This window comes from Phlebotomus argentipes, unplaced genomic scaffold (genome assembly GCF_947086385.1).
Source record: "Phlebotomus argentipes unplaced genomic scaffold, Phlebotomus argentipes genome assembly scaffold_18, whole genome shotgun sequence".
NCBI classification, from domain to species: Eukaryota; Metazoa; Arthropoda; class Insecta; order Diptera; family Psychodidae; genus Phlebotomus; species Phlebotomus argentipes.
The window spans coordinates 10,761,526-10,776,019 of NW_026776177.1; the positions used below are offsets into that span (position 1 = coordinate 10,761,526).

Here is a 14,494-nt window from a genome sequence, read left to right on the forward strand (position 1 = left end):
ATTTCCATACAAAAAGAAGATATTACGAGGGTTTTTTTCTTCACTTATTATTTCTCTCCTTAACATCTATACAGTGTGTTTCTCATTCTCATCTCTAAAGCATCTCAAAAAGGAAAAGCATTATCGCGAATCGTTTTGTTAAATTCTATTCTTCCTTGTTAATTACTTGTATTTACTTTTACTATTAAACTGGTTATTCCTCGAAGTTGTTTCTCCTTTACCATCGCAAGAATCCTGGGTTATTTCTTGCTTTGTTAGACTTTCGCATTATTTCTTCTCTTTAATCTCTCCACAAAATCCATCCCAAACCCTGATTCTATTCGCTTGTCTCCTGGTTAAAATGACATAAACAACTTAATAAATCAATGATTGTATTTATAAATGAACCATATTTATAATTTATGTACAAGTTTGAAAAATGAAGAAATTGAGATGAAAAACAATTCTAAGGGGAGCTTTTCCTACCACCCAGAACTGAAAAATCGGATAGTGTGCAAGAGAATAAGTTGAAAGGGGGACAATTTTCGAAATTCTACTCTTTGCGGGCATTATACATTTAGTTTTATTCACCATTTAATTAGTTCGAATTGACTCACTGATAAACCTTAATCATTTCCTACATTCATTTAGCTCTTTCGTCGACTGGCAACATAGAGGCTGATTGTGCAAGAATCGAAAAAAGAAATCATTCTTGAATGTGTGACTCTCAATATAAAAAAAAATTCTCAAAACTTGATATTACTTTCCTTGTTTCTTTCTTTATAGTTTTATCACCAATCAATATTTAATTGTTCCTTTTCTATACAATTTTTTTTAACTCTTTCCTCATTTAATATGTTGGTTTTATCATCTTGTTTTCTCTTTATTTTTTTTACTTATTAGGCAAGGCAAATTACAACACATTTTCCTTTTCCTCTTTCATTCTCTGTGTCTATAGAAAATACCTCAATATTCTCATTGATTCCTCATTGTTATATATTCTCTATATCAAATAGAAAATGAAAATTATTATTTTGAATTTTGATTCAAAAATATATAATATTTATACACATTTTAATCTCCCATTCATTTTCTATCATCCCTCTTTTTCCTCAATCTACAAATAACTACAGAGATATTTTTTAATATACTTCGAATCGGTGCGTTTCTCCTTTTTTCTCTTTTGCTACTGAATATCTTTTTAAAACTCCTCTATTTAAGAATAAGAATATCGTCTAAAATGATTTTCTTTATTGTGTTTGGTTTGCGCTTGTCTCACGTGTTTATCATCTTGTATTTATCTACATAAAATTATACAAGCTTTAACTTGTTTCCCAATTTTCATTATTTGTAAACTTTATCTTCCAAATGAATTTTGGTGCCATTTGAAACTCGTGTCTTCTCTGATTGCCCCCCGCGTGAAGCATTACTCCACCTTTTAGAGTATCACTATAACTTCACTTGATTTCGTTGGGATTCTTAGAGATTTAGTGAAAATTTATCTATAGAAAAAAGACATTAAGCCGCGCGCGCGATGTGTTTTTTTGTATGACAAAAGGAAAGAACGGAAAACTATACACACTCCCTCATGAATTCTCTCCTCTTTAGACATTATTCAGATTGATTAAAGGATTATTTTATAACCGCCGTCAGTGTGGCGGTTCTGTTTACATTAACTCTCTCCTCCTCAGCACTCTTTCTCTCCCTCGGGGGTGGATTTCTTACGATGGAGAATAAAGGGACAGCTGGCTTACTCTCATAACTTGTGATTGGATGTCAACCACGTGAGTCCCTCGTAGAGTCCATCGCCGGATGTTGCACAGGACGGCTGGACATACCAATTTCTGTCTCTGATACGTGTCAGGCCCAACTTCTCCTGAATCTCATGTGGTTTCATAGCTAAACACAGAAAAAAACACACTTTAGTCTGGGAATTATTTAAAAGCGAACTTTTGCTCGTTACCATCTGGAAGGTCCTGCTTATTGGCAAATATTAATATAATTGCATCTCTCATCTCTCTATCATTTATTATTCTATGCAATTCTTGTCGTGCTTCATCTATTCGATCGCGATCGGCACAGTCGACCACAAAAATTAATCCTTGCGTTCCTGTTGAAATAAGAGCAATAGAAATGTGTTAGATTTCATGCCATAAAGGGTATCACAATTTGTTCTTAATTTCCCGGAGATGATGAGGCTTTCGCAGTTTGTATTGCAACATAACATAAATAATACGAGCATTTCCCCAAGAGCAGGAATCGTAAAATCCTGTCTCGGTTATCTAGTCATTCATGGCACAACTGAATGTCTGACTGTACTTCATATACTCGAAGAACACTCAAAAATTAAACACTTCAATGCCAATAATTGTGAAGAATATAATTCCCCACTGAAGCTAATCACACTTGGGTAGTATTTGTACTTCTGATAAACTTTTATGCCATAAATTCAACTCACCTGTGTAGTAGTGTCTCCATAGTGGACGAATCTTGTCCTGTCCACCCACATCCCACACGTTAAATTTGACATTTTTGTATGTTACAGTTTCAACGTTGAATCCCACAGTTGGTATTGTTGTCACAGATTGACCCAACTTCAATTTATATAAAATTGCTGTAAAGACAAGACACAAGTGATGCATTACTATACTTAGAAAGATTTGTCTTTATTTATACTCACTCGTTTTACCAGCTGCATCCAGGCCGAGCATCAGTATCCTCATCTCTTTATTGCCGAAAATTTTCGATAGCAACTTCCCCATTCTGGATTTATTGACACCCCAGACGGGGCAACTGAAAGAGAAGAGGAAAACACACGTTTTTTTTTGTTAGTAAACTATGCACACTGATCACAAACCATTCACGGGCCTAAAGGGCGCGCCCCTATTTCAACTGGGACAACCAAGAGCATTTACCCACCATTTATTCATTCAAGAGGAAAATAAGTGGATTCAACAGTGCGTCTCAACAATTGTACAAACAAAACCCACCCGCAACAACATCCCTGTGCTGGAAGACAGAATTTACGACTCCCTCGGCGCATGGGGCAACCATTGAGATGGGTCAGGGAGCAACGTACAGTCCTGTGTGGGAGGCATTGTAACTTCTTCACCAACATACAGTCAACGAGACGACGAGATAGAGGGAATGGAGTGAATCAAGTGCAGTGGTATTTTGTATTACGTGTTGAATGTAATTTTGCATCGTTCACACAATTCCAATCAATCACCTGCCGCTGCATGGTGGAAATTCACTTCACAACAATTTCATCGTGGTCTGCATACGTGCCTTGCACAGCTCTTTTCAACATAACTAAACCCATCACACATCACATTGTGCTATAAAGCGCACAGCGACAAAATATTAGCACAATGCCGTGATCTTTTTCACACATTCTGCTGATGTTGTGTGACAATTTGAGGATATAATTATAAATCATCTAGAATCATTTCACATCTTGATTTCTTCACTTCAATAATAAAATGCAATTTGCGCTCTTTTCAACTCCCACTCCTCAACTTTTTACAGACTTGAATAAGAAAACATGTACATGGAAAATTAACATTAAATCTCTATGCTATTAAAAACTCTTTTTCATCTGTAATGTGATAATACCAAAACGGGGAGAAAATACAATTAAAAGGTGAACTGAAGAAAAAACCAACCATTGAAATTCATCTGTTATTTGTTTCATAATTAATTACCATTCTCACGGGAGATTTCATTGAGATGTGCAAGAAATCAGGCAAATTCTCTCTCCTCATCCACAAGTACAGACACGCTTCAATAGAAATTAATTCATGAAATTGCACACACATTGAGAAATATTGTCTTGTTGAGCTGTGAACACCACAGATGGCGAGAGAGAGAGAGAGAGACAGAGAGAGAGGGGGAGAAGCATTTCTGTGGGTGGCGTGATAAGAAATATTTTGACATTTTAAATTGATACTCATTGCAAAAGTTAAATTTATATGGATGGAATTTTAATGGACACCAAAATTATGCCCTACACACGTATGAATCACAATCATTCACGCACCTGGCACTCTTATCAAGCTTAACTATAGCAGTTTCTCGCCATCCACGCAACACTCACTATCGGAGGATTAGATATTCCTTCCTTCTTGGCCAAGGTTGCCTCTTCTTCACTTCCGTACAGTGTGATTTACACTACAAGTCAGTCTTCCAGACACTCCACCTGAGGCGTTTGACAGTGGATTCTTGCGTAACCTGAGCCATCGCTTTTCCCTCTGGTGAAACAATTTCCCTAATACGTGATAATGGGAGATGAAGGTCGGCACGAATAGAGGAAATGCCGTTGATTGAACTTGATAGAAGGCGCCCAGAAGACGAGAGGGATAAAAATCACCGTAACAATTAATACATGCACTTAACCATAGTCTCTCCCTTAACTTCCCACCCACGCATACACATCACAATTCCAAGGTGGATGAATGACGAACGGATAATGCCTTTGTAGATCAAGAGACACAATAGAATTTATTGCACATTGCAGATGCCAGTGAATTTCTATGCTTATTCTTCTCAATCGCACTCCAAAGATGGCAAAGAGAAGAATAGTAAAGATTCTTCTCCGACAAACTGAATGAAAAAGTACGTGAAAAATACTCGCAAGTAATTCATCTTTCATGCGTTGCGCTTCCCATTCTCGCTCTCTCTCTCTCTCTCTTTCTCCCTCTTTCTCTTATGCATCAAGGAAAGAGAAGAATATGTGAAAGGAAAGTTCTTCTGAATAGAACTTTGAAGAATTCAGCTCAACGTGCGTTAAACCTGGAATATACTGAAAGATTAGACTTGGGAATGAATAAGTCGAATCTCAAGAGTAGAAAACTAAGAAAAACCTCATCTTGGATATTAAAGCGAAGTAATTTCTTGCTACTTAATTTGCAAAATTTGAAATGCAAATACATTCCCAGAAAACTCTACCAGAGAAATTATTCCAGAATCAAATTGCTTATGAGATGAAAATATTTAAAGGAAATATTCCTGCTCGGCTATTAATTCCAGCCGTTTCAGAGCGCATGATGATGACCTACAGCAATCCAATGGTAATTTGAGCTCACTCTTATTCCCCATATTGACGGTCAAGTGCCAAAAGGCAGCCAAGTAGCTCCAGCATTGACCACCAGGGATGGAACCTCGAGTGCACTTCGTCAAGGTAATTACACGAGAGCCTGTTTCACCCTCTTCACCTGGCTTTTATTTAAATTTTCATCCACCCACTAAAGTCATGATCATCACACCCCATCGCCACCCCGCGCAATTGCCACCCACACATCGTGTGACTATGGAAACGTGAAGGTAAATAAATAAAGAGAGAGAAGGAGAGATATGTTTGAAAATATCTCCCGAAACCACCCCACGAGAGCTCTCATTTAATTATTTCACGGTTATATTTTTATTTGTTGCTCCACATCGTCTTTTGCCAGTTTGGGACATGCAAAAAACCGCAAACAACTCTTTCAAACGACTATCTCTGTCGCGTATCGCGGCTTTATCGCATTTGTGCTTTATCAGGAAACATGCTCTCTCATACTTCTTCTGCGGCGGCGAAGGGCATGGGATTATGTAAAACACTTTACACAGCCGCACTTGTTGGCAAAAGTGACGAAAGAAGGTCAACAAAATACACCATAAGTCCAGTATGCAACTGATAATATAAATACTCCAAGCATCATTAGTGACGAATAGTAATTGGGAAAATTTTCCATCGTAGCCAAAGTCAGGGAAAGGAACACGTGTGCATACTTCTCGCTCTCAGGGAAGAAGAGGTTTTTTTTTCGGGAAAGAAAATTGGGCGGAGAATATATTATGTGTCTATTTTCAGCTCGTCAAATTTCATGACAAAACTGGAATCCTTGACTCTCTTTCACTATTGCTCATGACTTATTTCGACAAATTTTTAATAACAGAAGAGGAGAAGGACAAATCCCGCAAAATAATAATACAAGTGTCTAATACAAAGGCAGTGGCGATAACCAGTAAGGCTCAATGTAAGGATAACACAATTGAGTGGGCGGAGCCTTTAAATAGGAGGAGTTTTATGCTTCTAACAGCTAAAAATCGATTCACTGAAAAATCAATCTTAAATGACTAGCGATTTTTTTCTCGTTCGTTTTATTCGTAATCGAAAAAACAATGTAAGATTTGTCAGAAATTACTATTACGCGTATTCTAAGAAAAAGTAAAGCAATGGTCTTATCTCGGAAAAACCGATATGGGAGGAAAAAGTCAGAACGTGATACGAAGAAAAAAAAACTTTAAAAAATGCCCCAAAACTGCTCAATTTTCTTTCTATTTACAGAAAAAGAGGCTCTTTGAATTTTAAATATTTCGAACACCCTTTAAATCAGGTATAATATATAAAGTATACAATAAAAATTACGCGCTAGCGCAAATCCTTGACATTCCATTTTGCCTGAGTGTACATTTTCCTGAGAAAAGCTCTTAAGACAACAAGTAAATTAAATGGGCAAATCTCTCACTGGCGTATCAAATTAATATTCTCAGCAATTACTGTTTCCCATTTCAGGCTCATTTTGTGACATTTCAGGGAGAAATTTCCGTTGGTGAACTGGTAAGAAAATTGTTTCTTATCAGCAGAAAAGCATCCGCACGACTGTTTGCTCTCTATCGCAAAAATTCCTTCCTCTCCCACACACTCCATAGATGCATATAGTTTTTCCCTTCTCTATTGAATATTGGTGTGTAGAATATCAACTCTGGGGCCTCTTCTTATGTTACTTTCATTCAATCTAACGGGGAATTCGCTCAAGTCTACACACATAATTTCCTCTTGTGGAATCTCTTGTGTGCTTCTTCGCTTCTCTGCCTCAGTGGCACTGGACAGACGCGGGAAGATGTGTGGAAGAGGAGCTGAGATCACTTGTTGATGCCTGCCAGTCAAGAGAGGCCAGAGAGTGAGAGAGAGTGAGGAGGCATTCCTTTGGCATTCACGATGACTCATGAAACGGGTTCTTGTCCACGGAATAACAAGTCCAGGCCAGGAATGTCTCATGGGAACTCACGAGATTGTCACTTCACGCGACCGTCACTGCGGAATTATGTCATCGTCGACGTCAGGGAAAACCCCCGGGTCAATGGGAGGATTAGCATGAGGTGCCCCCGACATTCCGGAAGGGCGCCCGAGGCTGAAACTTATCAATGTCGTCATTTATCAGTTACTGGCTCGCACTGAACTACAGCTAGCCATTTCGCCACTCACAACATACACGCTCAAGAGGATGGGATGGGTGATATAGTGATACTTCTCGCCACAATGTGGAGACCAGAGAAGTGGAGAGAAGAAGAAAAAAAGAAGGCGTCAATGTTTTGCACACTATCCTCCTAATTCCAAGAGGCAATGGTGGAAGTTGTTCATCGAATTAGCACATGAATTTCCATCAATTTTCACAATTACCACACATCACACGGACCATTGGTGTCTGATAAAGATATTAAGTGATATTTCAGGTGCTTCCTTACCACTAAACATTGACAAAATTGAAATTTAACACGGCACTACACGGCTTGATGAATTTCCGATTACTCCATTTTTCTCTGACATGACCACCGCTGACGCTGTCAAGCGCACTCACCACCATCCGGAAGCCCCACAGTTATTCACCACTCCGGGAGTTGGCGGGCTCTTGGAATTCGCATTGCTCTGCTGCGTTCATGAATTCACTGGCAAAAGGAAGCATTCTTAATGTGTTTATCATCAGATATAACAACTTAAATTACAATAATTGCTTTCATCAGTCAAATTACTCGAAAAAAGTGCCCAAAATCCAACTCCGAAAGCCCACTTTTCTCATCTCCATGGTGATGCAAATTCGTTTACAAACAACTGTGGTCAGGAATTTCCAGGATGAGGCGCCAACTTTCAGCCGGAAGGCCCTGCTCAAGCAGACCGTGAGTCCAGAAAAAAGCCCCTGAATTCTTCCCGTTCAAAAACCCTTCTTTTCTTTCCAGTTACAAGTGTGAACTATCGCCGTATGATAAAAACTACCGAGGGTGCATTAAATCTGACCAGAGAGATCTCATTTTTGAGCACCAGCGTGTGGCTAAGATGTCCAGGAGAGATCTGGAGGATAGTTACATCTCTCTCTGTGACGAACACTTCACCCTCAAGCGAGAGAATCATGCTAATCAGGAGAAAATCAAGAGACTAATCACAAAACTCTTGAGAATCACTTCCTTTGACATCAAGAGCACATCCAATCGCAGTCGGGAAACTCTATCAGTAGAGGAAAGAGTTCAGCTCAGAATATTCGATCTGGAGATGCAGAATTCGCAACTCAGAGAGAAATTAACAGGCATCTGTAAGAAATACGGATTGCCTTTGCCCTCGGCAAGGCCTTATTCAGAGTTGAGAGATCGCACAGGAAGTCAACTAACATTTGATGAGCCTGTACCATCTCCACAAGAAGAGGTGAAAATCTCAGAATCGCCCAAGCAGGAGGAATTGCTGAAGGAGTACAGGAACAGGATTGAGGAGCTCACACGAGAGCTTGAGGATCTCAAAGAAGAGCTGAAGGGCGAACACAGAAAGAATAAGGAGCTCTTCAATCAAGTTTCGGAACTGCGCCTGAGGAAGCACATTGCTGAGAATGTCCAACTAATCCACATTAGGGAGAAAATGGATGAATTGAAGCGGGAGTTCAAGAGTAAGTCTGAAAAAATGGATGAGATGATAAAACAAAGTGCCTCAGCGCTCAATGAGGAAAAGAGGAAAAATGGTAATTTTTAAGATGTCTGGGAATGAACAAGAAGTGAATAATTTATTTTCATCCACAGGAGATCTGCAGAGGAAATTAACGGAGCAGAGTGAAAAGAGTGATCGTTTCGCGAGGCAAATCAAGGAACTTGAGCAATCCAAGAGATTAGTTGAGGAGTTGAGAGAGCAGCTCACCGAGGCGGAGTCTGAGAAACAATCGCTGAAGACGCAGCAGGAGCGCTTTTCCATGCTTCTCAAGGAGACATCCACCAAGAGTGACAAATTTCATGATCTGCAGAGCAAGAATGACACACTCCAAGCCAGTCTGGATGAGGCCAAGTCCAGCGTGATCGCGCTTCTGCACTCCAAATCTGAACTGGTGGAGAAGATTGTCACTCTGCAGAATGATTACGATAGAATTTCAGTGGAATTGGAGGGATTTCGCAGTAGAGCGCAATTCTTAAGCGAAGAAAACGACCATCTAAATGAGAAGCTCACTAGAATCTCCATCGGCAGAGATCAGGAGCCACAGGATTTAACCAAGGAGGTATGGAAATGTATCAAAGTTGACTATGACGAATTAAATAAGGATTTTTATTGCTCTACAGACACCTAAAGTCAGTGAAAGTGGTGCAAAAATGTGCACATCGATCACGAGTATCACGAGCGATGGGTCGAGGTTTGTATCTAGCGGTTCTAAAGGAATTTCGCCTCATTATATGTATTATATTTCTCAGGTCAGACACTTCAGTCTCCCTCACGTCGGACACTTTTGCCGTAAGTCCTTTAGAAATCCCGGGTGGGAGAAGCAACTATGATAGTTTTGAGGGCAGAAATCGATTAGAAGTGCTGGACAGAGCGGCATTGCATCAACCCTTCTCTGTGACTAACACTGGCAAACTTCCATGATTGTATTAAATGTGTATTATTAAAAGAGCCAAATGGATTTAACAAAATCGCGAGAAGTAATCAAGAAAGGAACTCAAGATATAAAGTATTAAGGATGAAAGTTCAGGTGTGCAGAATTCACGACATTAATATGCGCAAATTTTGCATTTAAAAGATAAAATGTAGAAAATGTTTTGCACGATAATTTGAGAGGAAAAAAATCACTTTGATATTAAAAATTAATTGAATATTCACTTATTCTCAAAGAGAAAGCGACATATTGAAAGTCGCAGAGTGGGAATAAATGTACGAAGAACATCAAAAGAGATTCGCAATTAAATACATTAAATATATATAAATTTCCTTTGATTAACTTGGCACAAACATACCGAGGTTTTCCCTAGGGAAATTGACATCTGAACCTGTGAAATATTTTATTAGCCCAATCACATTCCGAATCCTGCGAATATAAAGGGAATCCTCACTTCAGAACTCTCTACAGTGTATCAAGTGATCTCAAGATGTTGGACATTACGTCGAACTTTCACAAGTTTCTCAAGTTCTGTGTCACTTCGCGAATTCTTCGGCCATTCCCAAATGAACCAAGATATGATATAATCTTCATTGGATGCTCTCTTTATTCCGTCTTCTTCTGCACTACTAATTCCATGAACATCATTGAGATGGTCTCTGACGATAAAGACGTGGATATCTTCAGGATGATTTGTGGTGCACTCGTTCTTCTCGGATACTTTCAGTTTACATTAACCAATTTCGGAGGAACTCCTTTTCTACGAGAGTTTCAGATTCTTGTAGAATGGATCAGAAGATTACACGAAGAGAAGGAAGATAATGAACTTATACGAGATATCGTTGATGAGGAGATAACTGAAGCAGTGGAATTTTCTGTTAAATTTTTCAAGTAAGTTTCATTAATTTTGAAGATTATCTGAAAGATTTTACACAAACACTTTCTATCATTGCAGAGTTTATCTATTTTTATTTGATATAAGTTCACTGGGATATGTAATAACGACTGTTCGTAAAGGAATAATCTTTTTGAAAATCCCAAATTTATTTCCTGACTATCATATCTTTATAAGTATGATAATACAGGGATTTTCTGTCTTATTGGGAACAACATGGACTGCATTATCAGACACCGGAATTATCATAATCGGAATTCATGCCATAAAGTTCATCAAAGTCATCAACAGGATGATAAAGTGTCTGGACGATAAGGATGCAATGGAGAAATGCCCAAATCTTCTGATATGCATTCTGAAAAAGCACGTCGAAATGATCAGAATTCTGAGTACTTTCAATATTGCAGTGAAATTTATGTCATTTATTCATTTGATCATGAGCACATCAATTTTCCTCGTGATCATTTTCTCTATTCAAATTTACAAGGACATCATCATAATGTATGCGATTCTATTCACACTCATCATTCAATTGGTGCTCTTGTGCCTCTTTGGCGAATTAATTCGATTCCAAACGGAGCAGATTTTTCAGAATCTTTACCTCACAAATTGGTACGAGATGAACTTAACTGATCAAAAGATTTTTCTTACAATGATGATGAACTCTTGTGAACCGATTGGACTTAAAGCCGCTGGAATGTACGATGTTTCTCTCATGTCTGTTATTCAGGTATAAGTTATATTTAACATCCAACTAATTACAAATAAACATGACTCTTCCTCTATTATAGATTCTTAAATTGTCTGCATCGTATTCAGCTATAATCCTCACAATGACAAGCAAATAAACAAAACCAGCAATTGTTATCACACTTGTTCAAGTTGAAGATTCTAAATAAATGTTGAATGTCTGTATAAGAATATTCGATTTTTACTAAGCCCGTTACTTTGCTCAAATTAATTTAATTTAATACTGGCAATTTCCAAAAGTTCATCCATGTCTAACTGATGAGAGTTGTAAAAGAAAATGAGTATAATGTCAATATCTTGGCCAATACAGTATCAAATGAAAGACAGTGAGAAAATAGGTTTAATTCACCTCGTGCAAACGAGTACTTGGGTATGAATGAAATGAAATTGAACTCTCCTCGCTTGACTGGAAACAATTGTGTGGATTCTCATATCAATAATGTATACACATATGCAGAATCAAAAGGAAGCAAATGAACAATTCAAATAATACAGTTGGTGCTTCAAAATAAATTTGCGATAAAAGTTTACAATTCATTGCTTAACCTGAATATCGCGATGTTCCTGAAGGAAATTGGCATCAACAATAACAAATCATAATTATTATTTTGTGTCTGCATTCCATTACTCAGTAGTTTTCTTTAATAATATCCCTTTGTAATTTGATTGCGAAGTCTCATTTTACAGGAACATATACCTAGTCAAATCCTTCAATCTATTATTCAATCATCATTAGCATGTCTTGTGCCTTGCATAACAGACTACAAATTACAAATGTGACAAATGTTATCCTTGCGGAAATCCCACTTTTCACAACTCACACAGTGTGAGAAGGAAAATTAGCTGTTTGGTCAGTGGTGACATGTTAAATAGAGTTTCTTTAGCCAGATAACCACGAGTGTGAGTTCTCTCACGCGGTGTCAATAAATGACACTCTTTCAGCACATTGTTATGTTGAGAGTGTGAAAGAAATAATTCTGCCTCTATCCGAGATATCAGTAGAAATTTACAATTTACCCTTGTTGTCAAATCCTCACGAGTCTTCTTTGATGAAAACGGCTTCTAAAGTTGAGAAATATTAATCTTCTGACTTTCCAAATTCTTTGTAATAAAAAGGACATCGGCGATTTAGGATTCGTTACAGTATGTTAATGTTTATGTGTCTTTTCGGTGAGATGCTTTAATTCCAAACAGAGCAGATTTGAAGATTCAAGCTTCATCAATTTCACCAAAACTACATCAAAATTAGGATTGAAATTAAGCAAGAACTATCTATACACATTTCAATAAAACGAAACCGAAGAAAACTACAAGCACTCAAGTTACAGAAACCCAGCTTAATTGAAATTCATTCAAGTGGGGTTAAAACAAATGTGTTATTTCCCATAAATATAAATAAATTAACACATTATTCAATGTAGCGTGAAAAATTTTATTCTGACACGTTGTCAGTTACTTTCCTAGTTGAGAAATGTTGTCTTGCACTTTTCCCGGGGGAAATTGCCATCTGTATTACATAAAATATTGATTTTGTGACTGCAAATCTTGCTAATATAAAAGACTTCCTCACTTCACTATTCAATACAGTGTGATAAGAGGTGTTCAGAAATGACTGCCATATTGTTCGATTTTCACAAGTTTCTCAAATTCTGTGTCAGCGCAAGAATTCTTCGGCCCTTTCGAAACGAACCGAGATATGATTACATATTTATTTGGTGCACAATCTATTCGCTCTTCTTTTGCATTACTGACACCATGAATATTTTTGAGATGATCTCTGACGAGACAGAAGTGGATATTCTGAGAATGACCTGTGGCGGACTCATTCTTCTCGGATATCTTCAGTTCAACTTTAAAAATCTCGGAGGAATTCCTTTCTTGCAAGAGTGCCAACTTCTGGTGGATTGGATAAAAGCTCTGCATGATGAGAAGGAAGATAATGTAATTATACGAGATATCGTTAATGAAGAAATTAAGGAAGCAAAGGAATTTTCAATTACTTTTTCTAAGTCAGTTCACGAAATACGGAATTTTTAAAGACAATTTACATGTATTGTTATTTCAGGTTCTACATACCATTGTTTGTGATATGTGGAATTGGATATGTGTTAACTTTCGTGACCAAAGATATAATCTTTCTAAAAATCCCATATTTAACTCTCGATTATCATTTAACGTATATGATGATTCAAGCATTTTCAACATTAATGGGAACAACATGGAATGCTTTATCAGACACTGGAATTATCATTATTGGAATTTATGTCATAAAGTCCATCAAGATTATCAACAGAATGATAAAGTGTCTGGACGACAAGGATGCAATGGAGAAATGTCCGAATCTTTTAATTCGCATCCTTGAGAAGCACATTGGAATGATCAGAACTCTGGGCACCTTCAATGATCTCGTGAAGTTCATGTCGTTCATTCAATTGTTCATGAGCACATCAATTTTCCTCGTGATCATTTTCTCTATTCAAATTTTTAAAGATGTGGTTGTTATGCATGTGATTCTATTCACACTCGTTATTCAGCTTGCGCTCTTGTGCCTCTTTGGCGAATTAATTCGATTCCAAACAGAGCAGATTTTCCAAAATCTTTACCTCACAAATTGGTACGAGATGAACTTAACCGATCAAAAAATTCTTCTTACGATGATGACGAACTCTTGTGAACCGATTGGACTTAAAGCCGCTGGAATGTACGATGTTTCTCTTATGGCTGTCATTCAAGTAAAGTATTTTTTAGTTCGTGTTAAATAATTTATATGAAAATAATATTTTCTTGTTACAGATCCTCAAATTGTCTGTTTCGTATTCAGCAATAATTCTCACAATGGCAAACAAATAAATGGAACCAATAATATTTTAAATACATACCGCACACATCTCTGTATAACTCACGCTTCTTCGTATCTTTGCCATCCTTGCAATGCCTTTTTTCTAAATGGGAGAATAATTGCTTACCTTTAAGACTTCAGTTGACCTTATCGACCTGCAATTAAAGAGAAATCATGTCTGGTTAAATACTCTTTAAAACCTAGTTTTAAACGCTCTAAATATATATGTTTCAATGTTACATTTAGAAAATGGTTCTTTTATTGAGTAATTAAGAATTTCTGAATCGCCAGACGCTGACGCTAACGCTCGACTGGCGTGTTTCAGCTACGTTGCAATCGTGTTTCACGAAAAATGACACACATTTGACGGCC

General features: G+C 37.5%; 2 protein-coding genes across 2 annotated transcripts; one reads left to right on the plus strand and one right to left on the minus strand.

The window, feature by feature from the left end:
• Window positions 1–807: 807 nt before the first annotated feature.
• LOC132259427 (ADP-ribosylation factor 6) lies at window positions 808–7,596 on the minus strand. The gene is made up of 5 exons (XM_059757060.1): window positions 7,486–7,596; window positions 2,660–2,772; window positions 2,438–2,593; window positions 1,943–2,089; window positions 808–1,878 (listed from the first exon to the last, which is right to left on the minus strand). The coding sequence occupies exons 2-5, from the start codon at window positions 2,739–2,741 to the stop codon at window positions 1,736–1,738; spliced, it is 528 nt and encodes a 175-aa protein (XP_059613043.1). The 5' UTR covers window positions 2,742–2,772; window positions 7,486–7,596; the 3' UTR covers window positions 808–1,735.
• Window positions 7,597–7,795: 199 nt separating this feature from the next.
• Window positions 7,796–9,918, plus strand: LOC132259146 (intraflagellar transport protein 74 homolog). The gene is made up of 5 exons (XM_059756699.1): window positions 7,796–7,914; window positions 7,975–8,741; window positions 8,800–9,266; window positions 9,328–9,398; window positions 9,457–9,918. Exons 1-5 carry the CDS (start codon window positions 7,871–7,873, stop codon window positions 9,626–9,628), a joined length of 1,521 nt encoding a protein of 506 aa, XP_059612682.1. The 5' UTR covers window positions 7,796–7,870; the 3' UTR covers window positions 9,629–9,918.
• The last annotated feature ends 4,576 nt before the right edge of the window (window positions 9,919–14,494 follow it).

Bases quoted from the DNA above. Each gene is read 5' to 3' on its own strand.
- LOC132259427 (XM_059757060.1), bottom strand. From the start codon at position 2,741: ATGGGGAAGTTGCTATCGAAAATTTTCGGCAATAAAGAGATGAGGATA. The intron at 2,090-2,437 runs GTGAGTTGAATT...TTATTTCAACAG, and splicing joins ATGGAGACACTACTACACAG to GAACGCAAGGATTAATTTTT. The intron at 1,879-1,942 runs GTAACGAGCAAA...TTCTGTGTTTAG, and splicing joins TAAGCAGGACCTTCCAGATG to CTATGAAACCACATGAGATT.
- LOC132259146 (XM_059756699.1), top strand. From the start codon at position 7,871: ATGAGGCGCCAACTTTCAGCCGGAAGGCCCTGCTCAAGCAGACC. The intron at 8,742-8,799 runs GTAATTTTTAAG...TTTCATCCACAG, and splicing joins TGAGGAAAAGAGGAAAAATG to GAGATCTGCAGAGGAAATTA. The intron at 9,267-9,327 runs GTATGGAAATGT...ATTGCTCTACAG, and splicing joins CACAGGATTTAACCAAGGAG to ACACCTAAAGTCAGTGAAAG.